The following is an 18,168-nucleotide window of genomic DNA, read 5'->3' on the forward strand; positions in this document are numbered from 1 at the left end:
AGAAATCGACAAGTACGCGCCTGGCCCACAAGAAATTCTGGTCAAGAACGAACTCATCTCACTGAATCCAATCGAGTCCAAGATTGCCAAGTTGGCGTTGCTTCCCGTCCCGTACCCGAACATTCTCGGTCTGTCTTATGGAGGAACCGTCGAGGCAATAGGCTCTGAAGTTGCGAAGTTTCAAGTAGGGGACAAAGTGGCTGTTCGGAAGAGGTTCACGCAGACTGGAATGAAGTATGGGGCATATCAAAGATATGTTGTCGCTGGTGATGATACAGCCAGCAAGATTCCAGCTGGTGTTGATCTCTCGACACCCGTTAGTCTAATTGCAAACTTGTCTACTGTTGTTGGATTATTTGGTGTGCGTCTAGGGCTGAATAGACCTCCGTTGAAAGGTCCAGCTGTCGCCCAACACAAAAGGATCTTGATCTATGGTGGGACCTCCAGCGTTGGTAGTTTAGCTATTCAATGGGTCACCCAGGCTGGATACGATGTTGTCACTACGAGTTCACCCAAGCACAACGATTTCGTCGGGGGATTAGGCGCAATTCGTGTGGTTGATCACCTTCAGGAGCCGAGCTCATTGATCAAAGACCTCACAGATCATGGTCCATACGACTATGTGGTTGATACTATCGGCCTCCCGCAAACCGTTGCATTGAATGCCAAAGTGCTTGCTGCACAAGGTGGTGGAAAGGTCTACGCCACACTCCCTCCGTTTGGCCCGGAACAGCTGCCAGAAGGTGTCCTCCGGGAGTTTGCATCGTGGCCAGACATCTTCGATGAAGACAAAACACACCTAGAGGAGTGGATTTATAGTACGTGGTTTCCACAAGCACTGGCGGAATCCCGGGTGGTTGCGCATCCCGTGGAGAAAGTTTGCGGAGGGCTGAAAGATGGAATCAATACTGGACTCGATAAACTCCACGAAGGAGTTAGCGGAGTGAAGTTGGTTGTGGACCCTTGGGAATGATTCATGAATTTTTTGAATTGAGACTATTACATGGGTAGTATTCGGTAGGGCGAATAGACCTAGTTGTAAATGAGACTCTATACACATCAGAAGTTGGAGCTGTGGTGGCAACGTCATCTCCCAGTTCCCATCTCAAGAAAAGCCGCCAGGCCGGCCGATGGACCGCGGGGCCCCCTCGGCCCTGGACGAACCTCACTTGGTGGTGGTTGAAAGTGGAGTTGGTCTTCCCCATGTTCAGGCTGGACCATCCGGGCCCCCCTCGTCTCTCCCTCTAAGTTGGTTGGTCCCTGGGTTAGAATCTACATAAACTGTCCCCCCGAGCCGCCCTGAACTCCCCTACAACAAGACTTCCCTCGCTCGCTGGCCGCGCGGCACCTCGAGACTTCCTATCACCACGCACACCATCAGGGATTGCAACACGCTCCCGCTGTTCGAGTGCCTTATCGGAGATCATTGATAACTTCGCCATGAATAGACTTAAGCGATACTCGAGTTGCGATGCTTGCAAACGTGCACGACTTGGTTGCAACGCAAGCTCGCAGGGTGGAGGGCCTTGCTTCAATTGTTCTCGAAAAGGGATTCCCTGCACCTCCACGCAGAATCAGAGAAGATACAAACCAAAACCAAAAGGCGAAGTCGCTCCAGTAGAGCACTCGGTCACAGAGCCGTCGAGCGCGGCCCCTGACGCCTTCAGCGATGAACTTGACAACAGCCGAGAGGCCCCGACCTCGTCTAAACCTGTTGAAACGTCGATATTTCCCTTGTCAGAGACACAGCATCGGGCCACAAGATCACAGCAGGCACTTCTGCTCCACGAAACTCTCTGGAACATCTTTACAACCCTGCTTGAGCCCCGCATTGGCCTCTGGATTGGGGGTTCTTGTTGCCCGTTCCAGTCAACAAAAACAGTGGGTGCTGTGGAGTATGGTTGGAGTGATTATAGCTGACCATATTAGCATCCGTCTACTCTGATCTCGCGCATTTTCACGTCTCTGGACTCCTCGTACGGTAACGAACATTCTAATTCGGCCATTAATATTGCTTTGAATTCGGCTGTGTATGCTTATTCGGTTCGTTGGCTACTTCTGTCTGATAAAATGGGTACCCGAAATCCCGAGAAGCAGGACAAGATCATCTCGACGAAAAAGGAGCTTTCAAAAAACCTGTGGAGAGATGCCCGGCAGCACATATATGCAGCTATGGCGAAGCCGACATATAGGTCCATCCTTGCATTATATCTTTTTGGGATCACCCCATCCTCACCAGATGTGGAACTCGACGACATCAAGGATCCGTGCCTCGAAACAGCCCTCAATCACCACAACCACCTACGCTCTAGACACCTGACCAAGATCCAGACGCCAGATCCAATTGTGGATCTACTCAATTCGATAACCTTCCCTGTGACAGAACGAAGTCCAGACAGAGACGAGGCTGAGGTTAAGTACATGACGGATATTGCTTACTGGTTCGGCATCATCTCTGATACTACAAGGTCCTTAACCCGTTGTAGACCCTCCGTTCTGTTGCCCGGTCGAAGTGGCGAGAAAAAAGTCTGGTCTGCTGTGAGGCAACGCACCGATACTTTTGAGCGAGAGTTTCAATCACTCGTTGATTTACGCGCTCCGCTTTCAGATTCCCTTGTCATTCTCATCCTCCAGCACGCATTTGCTTTCAAAACGCTAGTATGGTCAGCAATCACCCAAGTCCAGGACGCCGTGTTCCACCAGCTTTCGGATGTTTCCCTTCAAAACGCGATCGACGCTGTGCAGACGGAGAGCAATCGGTTCGAGCGAGTTTTTGGTACGCTCCTGTCATTCTGTCAACGAGATATCATGCTCCTAAACCGTTCGACCCAGCTAAGTTACAGTAAGCATTTGATCTTTGAAACAGTGGTTGCATACTAATGGCTACATCAGCACTCTTGAACATCCACTTTCAAGTCGGCAGTTTGATTCTAGCCGATAGTCTGCCTGCAACGTACACTTTTGCGGACAATAGCCAGAAGCCATACGATCTTCGCCTCTGTGCATGCCTTCGTATTGTCAACGCTGTCAATGTCGCGCTCCAGACCGATGATGCCGAAGAGGACACGGCCAGTATCCTACTACTTGATCCGTACCCAGACCAAATGGTGAATGCGTTGATCCGAACAGGCTCGTCTCTTTTTCAACTCTACTCTACAGACAACTTAAACTATTCGAATCTCAAACGTTTATTCTCGGTCGTTATCACCGCTCTGGAGATACTAGCAGAAATCTCGTACAGTGCCACAACAGCAATTCCTCTTCTGAGGCAACAGTTCTGCGATTCTGGCTTTCAACAATCAACTCAAGCTCCTCATGACCAATTCCAGAAAGCAGCGTTGCTGCCTGATGACATATTGGATGCTGATCTCGTTCTAGAACTCGAACAGCAAGCCATCGACCCTACCTTAGTACCCAAAACGATTGAACGGAACGAGAGCAATATTTTTATGTCTTCCTTTTTATCCGAGGAAATTCAACTCACTGCGTCTGATTATCTGGCTCAGACTTGGGACTTTGATGTCGGTAGCATTCCATGCGATCTATCAGCTCATGGCTAAATTTTCCATAGGATTGTTTCACCGATCTCTGATCCTTTAATAGCTGTTTGAGAAGACGAGAGCCTGTTTTCAATGGCATCACGAGCGGGGACACTATAATCATTGAAGCGTCGAGGCTTAGCAGGCGAATGGTGTAGCCGGTCAAGCTCGTTTTGCCGAGTGATGTATCTATACAGCACTAGGATATACCCTATGTGTAGAGGTAGCCTCAGGTGAGGCCCTCAAGGCTGTGACCTAACCTGACTGCCACAGAGTAGTGGAACAATTACCAATCCAACCTACAGACGCGGGAAAAACCATGCCGAGTTCCATGAGTCGGCATCTTCTAGTTCCAGACCGACCCCAGCGGGTGCAGACCGGAGATAACCCGAGGTACATGTAATGGACTTATTTACCCAGGAACACAGTACAAGAACTCTGGCGGTTCCGATTCCTCTATTGAGGCATTGAAAGCCTGTATAGTCTAAATTCGAACGAAAGAGAAATGGAGACAGTCCTCGTAGTCGGTGCGACTGGCAATATTGGCGTCTCCGTCGTCATTGCGGCTTTGAATACGAAGCGAGAAGTCCTCGCTGTAGTCCGCAACAAAGCCGCTGCGGAGAAATTGTACCATCATGTTGGAACAAGGAAAGGGATCATCACGGTGGAAGCAGATATAACCTCTGAAGATGGTGTCTCGAAAGTGGTCGAGCGTGTGAAGGAGGGCGAGCTGCCCTCTTTTCAGCATGTCTATGTGTCAGGTGTGTCCTCGACAGTTCTTGGTTTTCTGACCGAGGGAGTACTTGGCTTACAATACCTAGTTGGAGTCTTCAACCCCCGAACGCCTATATACGAGGTCGACGTGGGCTATTATCGTGACACAATGAAAATTAACAGCGAGTGCGCCTTCTGTAAGTGGTATGAAAAGTGGATTGTTCGGCACATCTAATTATCTTCTCCAAGATGCCTACCGCGCGACGATCCCATATTTGCTTGAAAAGGCAGACCCGAATGCTACTTGGACTCTGGTAACTGGCGGCGCTGGTATGCAAGGTATCGGTGGTATCACGGGCATCTCGCAAGGTGCTCTTTACTCACTGTCAGCTGTTGCTTGCCGCGAACTGGAAAAAACCAATGTCCGCTTCAATGAAGCTTACCTCGACTATCGTGTCGAATACAATGACCAGTGTGATGGCGAAGAGAACAAGTGGAAGATGAGGGCTTCGGATTATGCAAAGATCTATGAGCAGATTCTTACTCACAAAGACATCAAAGCATGCAGAGTGATTACAGAATCACCAGAGGATCTGAAGAAGATCAGATATGAGAAGAAGTTGGCAGACTTAAATGAAGCAAACACTTGGGGTCAATAATGACATGAAGAACAATGGATTTCTGGATTCCGAAAAGGAAGTTCCCCTCAGCCGCTTTAAACAGAGAGGAAGACGCCAGATCATATCAATCACAGGTCAAATATGAGAGAGAATTGGGCTTTAGTCCTGCTTCTCCTGCCATCGTGGCCTTGCGCCAGAATATTAGACGTCTCATGGTTGCTGCAAATTTGTAATGGCCATATGATGCTACCAAGACCTTTGCGTCCTTGCGGTGGGCTGTCTTTTCTTGCTACATAGTTCTCTCTTCAGCTTCCTAGCTGTCAATGATCGGCAGGACCAAGTAACTGTCGAAAGCACCTCCGGTGTGAATGAAATGCTTGCCTTTGTTGGCTGAGTCTTCATGGAGAAGCATTTGTGGAACCTTCTCATTGCGAAAGATATCTGTGCCCTGAATGGTGATTTTCAATGATTCCCCTGAGAAAAACCGTGTTGAGGTGGCCACGATCTCGATATCCACGGGAACAACTTCTCCAGGACGCAGTGGTAACTTGCGTTTGTGTGTTAACCAGGGTCTGTTGTGATGAGTTAACTCTCGGTCAAGTTCTCTATGGCTTGCGCGAATCCATCCAAGACCAAGTGGGCCATCATCAAACATTGAAAAAGCGACAAATGGAAGCACTTTGCCCGAATTATCCAGCTTGTCCAGCTGGACGAAGAGATCTAGATCGTCTCCAAGATCAGTCGAGACCCAGAGTCTCAGTCTCATACTCCCAGTGACCTCGGTAACCTTGTTAAATGTGTAGACAAACTGCGCATTTTCGACTTTAGATAGACCATCATAGCTGACGCTCGACATCCCCGTGGAGAGCTCGTCGGTCAACTGTCCAAAGGCGGCTTGCAAATATTTTTGACAGAACCTTGTCCGTTTAATTGGCCACTCTTGCTCCGCGCGCCAGAAACCTTCGTAGGCCTTGTCCCGGATCTCAATTTGGACCTTGGGCCAAGATTCGACTTCGTTCGATTCACCTTTCAAAAATTTGGCATAAAACAATTCCTGCTTTACAAGGCTTGATGGTCTGTAGAAATATTCCCATTTCTTTGATGCATGTACCTCGAGCCACTTGTCTTTTGAACTAATGTAAGTGAAGCCGTTGAGAGAACCTCTGGTGTGTAGGCCAAAGTCGCCCCAGTCAGCCACAACGTAAGCCGGAACTGTGATCGCAGGGAGATTCTCTGCCCTCTTTGTCTCATGGTATGCATCCAACATTTCGTGTGCCTTGTGGTTTGCAGCGTAGTTCTCGGTCCTGTTATACGAGAATTGGCAAGACCAATCCGTAAAGTGGACAAATTTTGTTTCAGGAATACCTCCAGTGTGTAGATGATCTCGATAAACATCTGTGAAGCCTTCCCATGGATTGATGCAACCGAGATGAGGTGGATTAAGTTGGGCAATACGCCACTGAACAATGGCCAGATAGGATACGCCACAGAGTCCCACCTTGCCGTTGGACCATTGTTGGGTTGCAATCCATTCTATCACATCGTAACCATCAACAGCAAGCTGGCCGCTAAGGATTTCGACATCGCCTTCCGATGCCCAGGATCCTCGAGAATCGCCATTAACTACGGCAAAACCGCGTTTTGTCCAGTAGAGTGGATCACAGCCTTCCCAAACAGTATACTTCGATACTGAACCGGGAGGAACGCCGGCATTTGGAAACATGTCAAAGTTCTTCAAGCCGTGTTTACCATAAGGTGACCAGGTCATCAGAGTGGGCAAGTTTTCGGTAGATGATGATTCCGGCCGGAAGATGTCAACGTAGATCTTAACACCGTCCCTCATTGGCACAGCGACATCGCGAATGATGGTCATCCCATCAACTGTCTCGACATGATTAGGGCGGAACCCGGGGTATTTCCCTTCTTTTGGATCGACTCCTTCTTTCCATATCAGGTCGAAATTTTCGGTGCCGATCACCTGGGGTTTGTTAGAAGTCATCTTTGTCGTTGACCGTTTCGCCAAGTATCGGCGAATTGAAGGCGAGTGATACTTAACACTTGCTCGTCCTTGTTGAAGCCGGTTGCACTGCGGGCTAACGTGCCCTGGGGTCGCGGACATAAATAGCAGGAGCCCTTAACCTCACTCCGCTCGGTACTCGCCCTGACGCATGTCTGGCGTTCTCTAGCCTCCACAGATGAGATCTCGGGGGAGCTGATTAGCAATATCCACGATCCCGTGATCGGAGTTTGGGTTTTTTTATGGGCCACTACAGATCTCCAAGCCAAGTTTCAATGATACCGTTTCTGGGTATCAAGTATTCCGATTGTATGGGCTGGTCAAAGAGAATCTTTTTAGAACACTGCAGAAGAGGAGGCTGACAAACACTCGAATATATCGATAGTAGGGTGACCTTGACGTGCACTTTAAAGGCTTCGTACATTTCTGCAACTCTTCTTCTGACTTCCGGGCTTTCCTGCTCGCCAGCGAACTATCTTCGGCATAATGGCAAATGATATTGAGGGCTACGCCGGGTACATAAACAAGGTGGTCCCATTTAAAAAGGTTCAAGGTCTTGAACTGAGCTTGGATGTGCTGTATCCTGCAGACAGTTCGTCGTCATCCCATCCGGTTGTGATACACTATCATGGAGGATTTTTGGTAAGCCCTGCCCACTCTGCCTAGGGCAAGATTTGATAACTGGAAATTTGAAGGTTTTCGGAGACCGCTACATGTTCTTTCCAGAGTGGTTGGCGCAGGCCTGTGTCAACCGAGGTTGGATCTTCGTCACGCCCGACTACAGGCTGATACCGGAGACCACAGCACATGATTCAGTCCAGGACGCCGTGGACGCCTACCAATGGGTTCTAGAAGTTCTACCAAGTCATATTGGGTTGACCTTAGGTCCTGTATTTATGGCAGGGTCCAGTGCAGGTGGCTTCCTCGCCCTGACGTCCTCGGTCCTTGTAGAAAAGAAACCTGCAGCGACGTTTTGCCTTTACGGGATGCTGGACATGATTAACAAGCACTACCTCACCAGAGGGAGCAACATCTTCAATTTGCCGGTCTTCGACACCTCCGAGATAAGAGAAGTTCTGCGAACGATCGGAGACAAGCCTATACTGAGCTCTTATGCTTATCCTGAGAATTCGGCACAGGACTCTCGTCTGAAAATTATTTCAACTCTTCACATTGACGCGCTTTTTCCCGATTACATGACTGGCGTGCCGGGCCTGAGTGAAAAGGTTGCAAAAGAAGGCGTGCAAGCAATTCCTTTCGAGCACCGAAAGCTGTTTCCATTGACCTTCGGACGTCTGGAAGGCCTTTCTCCAGTCGTAATCGTCCATGGCCAAAACGACTCAGCTGTGCCAGCTGCCCTGAGTAAATTTGCTGCCGAGAAATTGCAGGCTGCTGGTGTTGAGGTGCATGCGGAATTTCCAGATATTGCCCAGCATGGGTATGACAGAGCTGCTGGGAGAAGATTAGAGTTGGAAGTCGAGGGAGAGCTTGGTGGCGCAGACTTTGAGAGTTTGCGCAAGTCGCTCAGGGTTTTAGATGAGATTGTGGCTAGGTCATCGACAACGACATAACTGTACTCTGTACTCCTCCAAAATATGCAATCAATCTCTGAGTCTTCCTCCCTCCGTGTAGGTCTCATTGGAGTGTGTCTGATACAACTCTATCTCGTCCCATCAGGGTGACGTTTTCGTCCGGGATTGGCAGTGGAATGGATGTAATGACCATTCGACATGTGTATTGCTCATCATTGGTGCCTCGGTATTAGGGTTATTAACATTTTATGACAGCCAATGGTTCTGAAAGGCAACTGCATAAGAGGTCTTCCTATCGGTAAAATCGGGAAGCGAGTGAAACTAACATGACCTGATTCAAAGATGTTAAATCAAGCAAAGACTCAAGCGTCCCAGAATAATATTTTGCGACTTTCGAAATTGTTAATCCACTGAGTTGTCTTCCTCGAGGACATCAGCAACATAATACTTAGCCATGTCGGTTCGTATTCCCGCTTTCTCGATGCTTTTAGGTGTTGCTAAACCCCCTTTTTAGGACCGAAAAATCGGCCTGATAGATGCGTCTGGCGAGTTCAAAAGACAGGCGACAACCTTCCGCGACTTTGTATCTAAGGACCCAAATTCCAGATTTCCGGCGGAAAAAGGCAGATATCATCTCTACGTCAGCTATGCTTGCCCTTGGGGTGTGTGTGTTCATTATATGAGACTTGATCCCACAGTGACTAAGTTCCCACAGCCCACCGAGCATTGATCGTAAGAAAGCTGAAAGGCCTTGAAGACATTGTTTCAATGACTTGTGTACACTGGCACATGGGAGAGAAAGGTCAGACCTCTTGATTCAGGCAAACGAAGTAAAGAGAGAGATATTGATATCTTCTTTAGGCTGGCGGTTCGTCACCTCCGCTGAGAATCTCCCAGGCGAGAATGTAACACCAAACCCATTACATCCAACTTTCACCCACATCCGGGAACTATACTTGTCCATCAATTCAGACTATCAGGGCCGATTTTCGGTACCTCTATTGTGGGATAAAGCTACTCAGACCATTGTCAACAATGAATCCGCCGAAATCATGAGGATCCTGAATTCCGAGTTTGACGAGCTTTTACCAGAGGCATCGAAGTCTAGAAATCTCAATCTCTTACCGAAAGACCAACTGGACTTGATTGAGGCCTGCAATCAGTGGATTTATGAAGATATAAACAATGGCGTATACAAAGCTGGCTTCGCCTCAACGCAAGAAGCCTATACCCGGAGCGTAACAAAACTTTTCGAATCGCTCGATCGGGCTGAAAAGGATCTGGCAGGGTCAGCTGGTCCGTACTATTTCGGCGAGATGATTACTGAGACCGATATCAAACTCTACACTACTCTCATCCGCTTTGACCCAGTTTATGTCCAGCATTTCAAGTGTAATATTCGAGATATTCGATCTGGATATCCGAATATTCACAAATGGATGAGAAACTTGTATTGGAATATCCCTGCCTTTCGGGAGACCACCGAGTTTGAACATATCAAGGACCATTACACGAAAAGTCATAAGCAAATAAATCCGTCTGCAATTACCTCGCTTGGTCCTTTGCCGAATATATTGAATCCGGGTCAGGAGGTTGCCGCGGTGCGAGGAACATAACTACCAACAGAGGACTGATAACAAGATATCAATTCAGTTCCGTACTAATATTTTGCATTGCAACTTTAAAGTACTAAAGTGCCTTGAATGTTATATACCGAGGGTTTTGGTCGAAATCGCGAGTAATAGCTTATCCAACTTGAACTCAGTCGGCCTCTTGCTTTTTGGTTCTATAGCTGGTACTGGGAATTTGCTTGCAGAATAGCTAGGACTAAATTGCTGTGTAGCCACCGTCTACAGGCAGAGAGACTCCTTGAATAAAACTTGCTTTGTTACTGCATAGGAAAAGACAAGCATCGGCAATTTCTTCTGGCTTTCCCCAACGTCTCATCGGCGTCATCACATCAACTGCGTGGGCTTCAATTCCCCTACGCATAGCTTCTACCGTATGTGTCATCGGGGTTTCGATTGCGCCGGGGAGTACTGCATTCACCCGTATACGTTGAGTAGAATAATCCACCGCATCCGAGCGCGTGAGCGCAAGAACACCAGCTTTCGACGAGCAATACGCCGGCGAATTCGACATGGCAGCAACCGCAAGTCCCGAAGATATATTAACGATTGCTCCCCGCTGCCCACGAAGCGTAGGAATTCCTGGATAAATTTCCGAGTCCACAGGCTGAGCTTTCATGATTCGCAGCTCTTCTCTGGCACATAGAAATAGACCGCGAAGATTAACGGCCATCGTACGGTCGAAGTCAGACGTAGAACATGCATCAGTAGGACTCGGAGGTAATGTGATACCAGCGCAATTGATTGCGTAGTCCAGTCGTTTGAACTCTTGCCGAATGTTGTTAAATGATGCTGTCACTGACAATTCATCAGTGACATCGCAAACTAAAGTCAGGATCTTGAGCTCTTGCGTCGTCATTTCCGATAGTATCCACGATCGTACAGAGTCCATTGCGGCCTGATGCAGATCCAAGAGTGCGATCTTGGTGCAACCTGCAATCGCAAGGCGATGGGCTACGACTCGACCTATTCCTGCGGAATATTCAGTCACGGCTCAGAATCCATGATATCGAAATCGATCATAGGCATAGGAATCTTACCCGATCCTCCTCCCGTGACGACGGCTGTTCCCAGCAGCTCAGCTCTTGCAGCATGTGCAGTGTTTTCAATCATAGCCATGCCCCTGTGTAGATATGCGAAGTCCGTCCCTCAGTGCGACAAGCAAGCATGAGAGTGGTGACCACTCTCCGTATAGCCTGGTCATGCTCCATGACAAGGTATAAGAACCAAATCTCTACACATTCTGTACGTTTAGGACGGAAATGTTATGCATCACTCTCCGATCACGAGTGTTGCAGATCCACTAAATCATCGTTGGGTGTGGGGTTTTGTCGGCTACGGGGTATGTCGGGGATGCTGGGGTACTCAACATGTACCAGGGATGAGACACGCTATCTCGTATGACTCTTGCAACCGGTGTAAGAAGCATGCATTATGCTGGAACAAGCCGAAGGCAAACTAATCTGTAATATTAGCTTTCCACCACTGGTTGTCTTTCACCGAGAGATTTGTTTGCCCAGATCCTTCGGCTCCCTATCACATTTGTATAGAAATTGATATACAATATGTCGCCTGCAATCGAGTGGCCTGAGACAACCGTACCTGAAGCTACTCTGAGCTTCCTGGATACCTTCTTTGACTTGTTGGACGAACCAACGGACGAAGCAAGTCAAGAATGGTCTGAACTCTTCCTAGAGAACGGAGCGTATCTCTTCTCCCGGAGCTCGCAGTTCTTCGGGCGCAAAGGCAAGTCGGGCAACGTTGATGATGATTGCTTCTAGATCTGACGTGCCCTTTCAGAAATTCGTAAACAACGAGACTTTGTGCAAGCCGCGTGGCCACATATGACGCATTTCGTGGATGGAGTTTACACCTCTGATGCCGATGGACTTCACGTGATTGTCCGGGGGGGCTGGTCAGTTCCCCAAGTAGGTGGAAGCAGTGTCATTGGAAGATCTGTCGCGGCATACGATCTGGTGCAGACTGATGGAAGGATTTACATCGAAAAGCTGGAAATATACGCTGTAAGGAACCCTGGGATACATTGAACATTGCAGTAACTGACAAAAGCCACTCACAGGACCCAACTGTTCTTGTGAGTTTGATGGCTGGGAAAACCGAGCCCGGCTCCTCCATCAGAACTTGAGGTGTGTTTGGAGCCGGACATTGCATATAGTGCAAGTACATCTTGGGTATATGGCATTCTTTTCGCACGATGAGGCAGAACGCCTTATTGCGCGTGACTTGTGGAGAAATTGATCATTGCGCCTAGCTGGCCTCTGGATGAAGACACACGTAAACCCAATTCGATAAACCTCTCTTTCTTGGAGGGCTAATTTAGTAAGTGTCAGGATTGCATTCATTTTTCGAGGCTCTACCTTCTTTCAAAAGATCTTCTCGGCCCACTGGTCCAAAGAGTCAAGTATCCCTTCTCCGTTGCCTAGCATAGTGACTGAACTGTCCAAATGCCCCGCCGCCCTGCAGACTTCGACCCTCCTTCCCAGCCTGTGTGTTACCGTGGTCATTGCTGTCTTTGAGTTATGTAAGGCAAAATTTCAGCTAGCTGCTGTAAAGACTCCAGGTAGAGTAACATAATTGTCATGTTTGAGCAGGTCATATCCGACCATGACTTGAGCCTCTGAGCGTTTCACAAATTTTGATTCATCTGGCGCGACCAGCTGCTTGTATTCTTCGTCATTGAAGATCTGGGGAAGATCTCGGTTAATGCCCTATCCCTTGGCGGTAGAAATATATGGGCGAGACAGATCCTTAGCTCACCGTAACGAGATCCTCAAGCGAGTTTACAACCATAGTAACCAGGCCGTCGAAGGCGGATACGGGCAAACCTAGTTGCTTGATCTCCTCTTTCTTTGACCTATCAATATGGAACTTGAGGTAGCCCGTTAGTGAATTTGATTATCCTGTCCTTGAAGGTTCATTGTCCCCTCACTTGCGAGTATGTTATAAGCCGGTCTTTGTCTTATCGCAAACCAATTTTTGATTCAATGACACCAGTCTTTGAAAGTCTATTCGCTAAACGTTACATATCAACTTCTGGGATCAGTATCCTAGCTACACTGGAGAGCCTTGAAAGGGTTCCCGCAAAAGTGCGTCATATGTGGCCGCGAGAGCAGCCTCATCACTGCAAGCCTTAGCTAATTGTTGGTTCCTCCGCTTGCAGTCTTCTGGACCGGTTGTGATTACACGCTGCTTCCCTTGTGCTCTCGCTCCTTTGACCAATACCGAAGTCCGCGGCTGTCTCTTTTCTGCATACGCCCTGAAAATGTCCACGAGGGAGCTCTCCAGCTTCTGGACGTCGCTTTGGTAGCTGTCACTCTGTGAGTCGAGGTATGGCAGAGCGTGGCTGAGATGGAAACAATCTTCCCTATTTGAACAGTTAGCAGATAAAACCAACTTGGTGCGCTTGGTGGATTTCACGTACAGAGCTTGATTAGCACCTTGCCCAAGGTGGGGACTTGTGGGGTGTGCAGCGTCGCCCACCAAGACACAACGTCGAGAATACCAGTGCTCTGCTCCCAGATCTTGACGGTCGAACAGTCCAAATTTGATCATCCTAAAAGCACCTTCAACCAGCTGGCGGGGAGTTTGATCCTTCCACAGAGACAATTGAGACAAGAGTTTCTCTTTCCTCTGACTCATCTCCTGCTCACTGACCAAACCCCAATCCGCCTCTTGACCTGATGCTTCTGGTAGTGTCACTGCAAAGGAAGTGACATCGGCGGAAACAGGGTAGGAGATAACGTGAACACCTTCTCCATACCAATTTGTCTTTGCAGGAATCTTTTTCAATGCCTCAGGGGTTGATGAAAGTCCGGCAGTCTGTGTCATGCCCATGAAGTCTGGAAGACCTTCCGTCAGGCCTTTCTGCGCGAGGAGGAGTCGCCTCGATGCGGCTTTGATACCATCACAGCCAATTAGGAAGGAGCCTGTAACAGGCCCTTTGTCCTTGAAGAAAGCTGTAACCGAGCTCTCGTTCTCTTGAATATCTTCCAACTCCCATCCTTCCCGGATGTCGATGCCTTGCTTAATGATCATGTCCTTAAGCTTCAAATTAATGTCGGTTCGCTTCACACCGAGTGATGCCTCGCCGTACTTTTCTCTGAAAGTGGTCGGAAGGGTAGAAAAACCAAGTTGCTCTCCGTCTGACGAGAGCTCTAGAAACCCAGATAGATCAATCGAGTCTTTTTCTAATTCAGAAGTCACCCCGACCAAGCTGAGCACTTTGATGCCGTTTGGCATCAGAAGCAGGGACGCTCCCGCATCTCCCAATTGAGGCACTTTCTCAAAGACGATAGGGTTGTAGCCTTTGCGCTGCAAGAAGTTGGCAAGCACAGGACCAGCAATCCCGCAACCGATAATGAGGACTGTCAATTTCGAAGACATGATTCTGTATCAGAGGTTGGTCCCAGAAATCTATGATGTTGAAAGAATTAAGCTTCGACTCTTGCCGAGAGTGTGTGTATGATGGCCACAGCCTTGAGATGTTATAAGGTATTTACCATAGTATATATGTTGGTCGTTGATACGGCCATAGGACTCGGATCTATGTTGAGCCTTGAGAGAACCGGGGCGAAGGTGTTTTGGTATCTTCGCGTCAAGGACGCTCAGCCGATCCAATATCACGAGTTGTCAAACCGGAGAGAAACGCTCGGATCTCCACCAATCACTGCCATCCCCGGGGTTTCCATCTCCAAGTCCGAAGTACAGTAGATGACGTCCCTCCTCAGTCGGTAAAATATTGTAGCGCACAGCGGCATTTCTCGTAATGTTCACACACGCGGCCTAGGCAATGGATAGCCACCTATCTCATCAAAGAACCCCTTGGCCTTGTCCAACGCCGACTTCACATCTGCGCCCATGTATGATGCGATGGCTTGATTGCGAGGCTGCTCGATTTCTCTTGTCACACCACCAGCGACCTATGACTTGTCAGTAATCAACGCTGTAAATGGCGCGAGTCTGACAGGCTGAGCCCTTACAAGGTAGCATTTCCCCGTACTTCCGGCTTCCAGGGATGTATTGACAATGACATCGGCTACACCTTCTGGAGTGTTCAGAGGTAGTCCACGCTCCTTGTAGCGTTCAGAGTAGCCCTCTGTGATAAAGGTCGGTGTGATGAAAGGTGCAACTGCGTTAATTCTGATGTTAAACAGTTGTGCTGCAGTCTGAGAAGACCTGAGTAGGCCGATGATGCCGTGCTTCGATGCAATATATGAAACGACTGCAGTGCCCCCAAAGAAGCCCGAGGTCGACGAGATCAACACGATTGAGCCTCTAGAGCTAGCCAGCGAGGCTGGATTGCTCTTCATGTAGAAGGCGGCGAGCCGCAGGGCTAACATAGAGACTAGTCAGTACATCAAAAGAGGGCGCGACTGTTCGGAAGTCTGCATACTATTCATGGTGCCTTTGAGATTGACATCAATGACTCTGAACGGTCCACTGTCTTCCATAAGGTCGCCGGCTTCATCGACTGAGAAGTCAAAGAACGGCTTCGTCTCCATGATCCCGGCATTAGCGACTACGATGTCGACACGCCCAAAGTGACTCTTGGATGTCCGAAAAAGGTGGTTGACCTGCTCCCATATCGTGATATTGACTGGAATAAAGAGCAACCTCTTCACATCTGGAAAATCGGTCATCAATGCCCTGGCGGCACCTTCAGCTGATGGAAGGTCCGCAATCACCACATTCGCCCCCAGAGAAGCGTAGTGACGAACAATCGCTGCTCCAATGCCGTTTGCACCACCAGTAACAATGACAGTATGACCGTCCAAGTGTTGGGTTGCGGAGTTGAGGTGCTCCATCTTGGATATCAGATCCAATACTTCCTGTTCGGTGACCAGTGCTTGCGAGTCACTGAACTTGCCCTCGGCAGTGGTATCACGTCCCATTTCAATAGAAGCAGAATTCTTAATACCCGTTATCTCCCGTTTCTAACCGAGCTTGAGCTGCACGAGGCGGACACAGGCTCTCGAGGCACATCTCCATTCGTTCAACCTGGAAATCGGCACCGGAGATGGGAATTTTAGTAGCACTTCCCCGAGCCTAGTATGTTTGGCCATTGGTAAATTAGGCCTAGATTGGAGATTTACATTCGAGGCATAGATGACATATCTGACAAACCATTCGCTTTTGATGTCAATAAAGAAACATTAGTAGACCACAGGAATTTCTAACTCTCAAACGGACCTGCCACCCTGCACGACTTGTTGGTAGTCTTCGTACTGCAACTTGAAGTCCGCAGGAGCACATCATTGAATATCCCCACAGATTCAATTCATTCAGCAACCCTTGTGGTATTACTCAATCTCAGTGCTTAAACGTCATCCTAGGCAATTCTGAATATCAACGAGGCAGACTTTAGTGATCCCACACTATGGCCGACCTCGAATACGGTATCACGTTGGCATCCGGATGCACAATCACCCATGGAGCTGGGGCGAACATCAAAGAGCCCTTTGCACAAATGCCAAATGTGAACATACCAGTAATTATGCACGAAGTGGACCCAGGACAAGCACGCTCATTTCGAGGGCAACTGGGATTTATCGAGTTCAACACTTCTTATCGTTTACCGCGGCATGTACACATATCTCCCCCTGGCGAAGTGGCAAATGCATCTTCCAGCACGGTTCGACAGTTCACTGCGGAACGAATAATGGTTCTCTCAGGTGTGGCATTGGTCGAGTTGAATGGCGAGATCTACGTGATTCCGCCCAAGTCACTCGTGACTATTGCTCCTGGGGTGCCACACACTTGGACAGCGTGTCCAGCTGGAGTGCAAATAAGGAACTCCAAGTCTGAGGAGCAACTCACCTCAACGGGCACATTTTTGATGGTGTACGAATACGAGGATCCTACTGGATTCTTTCCGACGAACCAGACCAAGACTTTGACCAGCGTGGATCAGTATGTACGCTGTGTCGATCTAGAGAGCATACGAATCCCAATTTTGTCCAAGGAGGAGGTGCACGAACGATGTTGGTTCGTCTGGGACAGGCATATTAAAAGGGATTTGAGAACCGCAGACAAATCGTAGAAAGCAAGATAATACTGTACTGATAGGTACCTAGTACTTAAGGTCCTCCTTCAAACACCACACATCGTAACGCCTCAGGGCAAAATCTTCACCGACTCAACTCTTTTGCTCTTGATAGATATCGTACGCCTAGACCTAAGAAGCGCTACCTAGGTGAGAGTGCGGCTCTGGAAATGCCCGAGGGCTTTTAGGGGTGCCTCTCTAAGTAGCCCTTTCACTTAGGCAAAGCTTATGTAAATAAGTGCCGTGCCTAATGGTTCTTACTTTACGTCTCCTTTTGGCTAAAGGTGTAGAGTTGCTCAGGAGCTGAGGGGCTATGTACTTTTGACGCCCTGAAACATTCCCAAACACGTGACATAAAATTAACCCCTTTTAGCATAGCACACATCGTCAAGCGCCAGCCTCACTACGAGAATTCCATCGTCCACACTCCATCTATCATTCATAACATGTATCAAGCGGTTGTATGGTATGGTTCAGCAATAATCAAAGTATTTCATCGGCTTGATGACGATATTTTCACCTCTGCCTAGACTGGCTGGATGAAGAACATCTCGTCTGCTTCAGATCTATAACAGCCTTCCTTCAATCCGTAACGAGAACGATGAGCGGGGGCCTGACATAACATACGCCTACCTACCTGCTACCTTCGCCATGACGACGATCATTGGATATGCAAAACAGTTCATAACTACACTTTATGCAAGATTGAAGGCCATCATCCGTTTTCCGTTCGATCTCTCTGTCGTTTTTGGCATTGACCTTTTGGCAAGGATCCGAACGGTGACTGTAAGGCATACTCGACATTGCTGATCATTTCGTGCGCTAATGACATGATCAGCGACCTAAACTTCAGTACAAGGAGCTCAACGCTAGTGAACATGAAATTCGGCTCCTCAAAATACACCCCCGGATCACAGCACGGCTGGACGAACCAATCAGATGCTCCTTTGGCCACGTGTCCCTCACCAGGCACACCGGCGAGTACCTTGACTGGGAATCAGCAGCCGATCCTAAATTGCAACTACACAAAAAGCAACGTGCCTGGTGGAAACACC

General features: G+C 48.5%; 2 protein-coding genes across 2 annotated transcripts; one reads left to right on the forward strand and one right to left on the reverse strand.

Moving 5' to 3' along the window:
- Nucleotides 1-8,876: 8,876 nt before the first annotated feature.
- PV10_02888 (uncharacterized protein) lies at nucleotides 8,877-10,038 on the forward strand (the record flags this gene model as incomplete). The annotated part of the gene is made up of 4 exons (XM_016367265.1): nucleotides 8,877-8,882; nucleotides 8,937-9,084; nucleotides 9,138-9,224; nucleotides 9,284-10,038. The coding sequence occupies 4 exons, from the start codon at nucleotides 8,877-8,879 to the stop codon at nucleotides 10,036-10,038; spliced, it is 996 nt and encodes a 331-aa protein (XP_016226783.1).
- A 3,028-nt stretch (nucleotides 10,039-13,066) lies between these two features.
- Nucleotides 13,067-14,633, reverse strand: PV10_02889 (uncharacterized protein). The gene is made up of 2 exons (XM_016367266.1): nucleotides 13,493-14,633; nucleotides 13,067-13,435 (listed from the first exon to the last, which is right to left on the reverse strand). The coding sequence occupies exons 1-2, from the start codon at nucleotides 14,452-14,454 to the stop codon at nucleotides 13,123-13,125; spliced, it is 1,275 nt and encodes a 424-aa protein (XP_016226784.1). The 5' UTR covers nucleotides 14,455-14,633; the 3' UTR covers nucleotides 13,067-13,122.
- Nucleotides 14,634-18,168: the final 3,535 nt, after the last annotated feature.

This window comes from Exophiala mesophila (genome assembly GCF_000836275.1).
Source record: "Exophiala mesophila strain CBS 40295 unplaced genomic scaffold supercont1.2, whole genome shotgun sequence".
NCBI classification, from domain to species: Eukaryota; Fungi; Ascomycota; class Eurotiomycetes; order Chaetothyriales; family Herpotrichiellaceae; genus Exophiala; species Exophiala mesophila.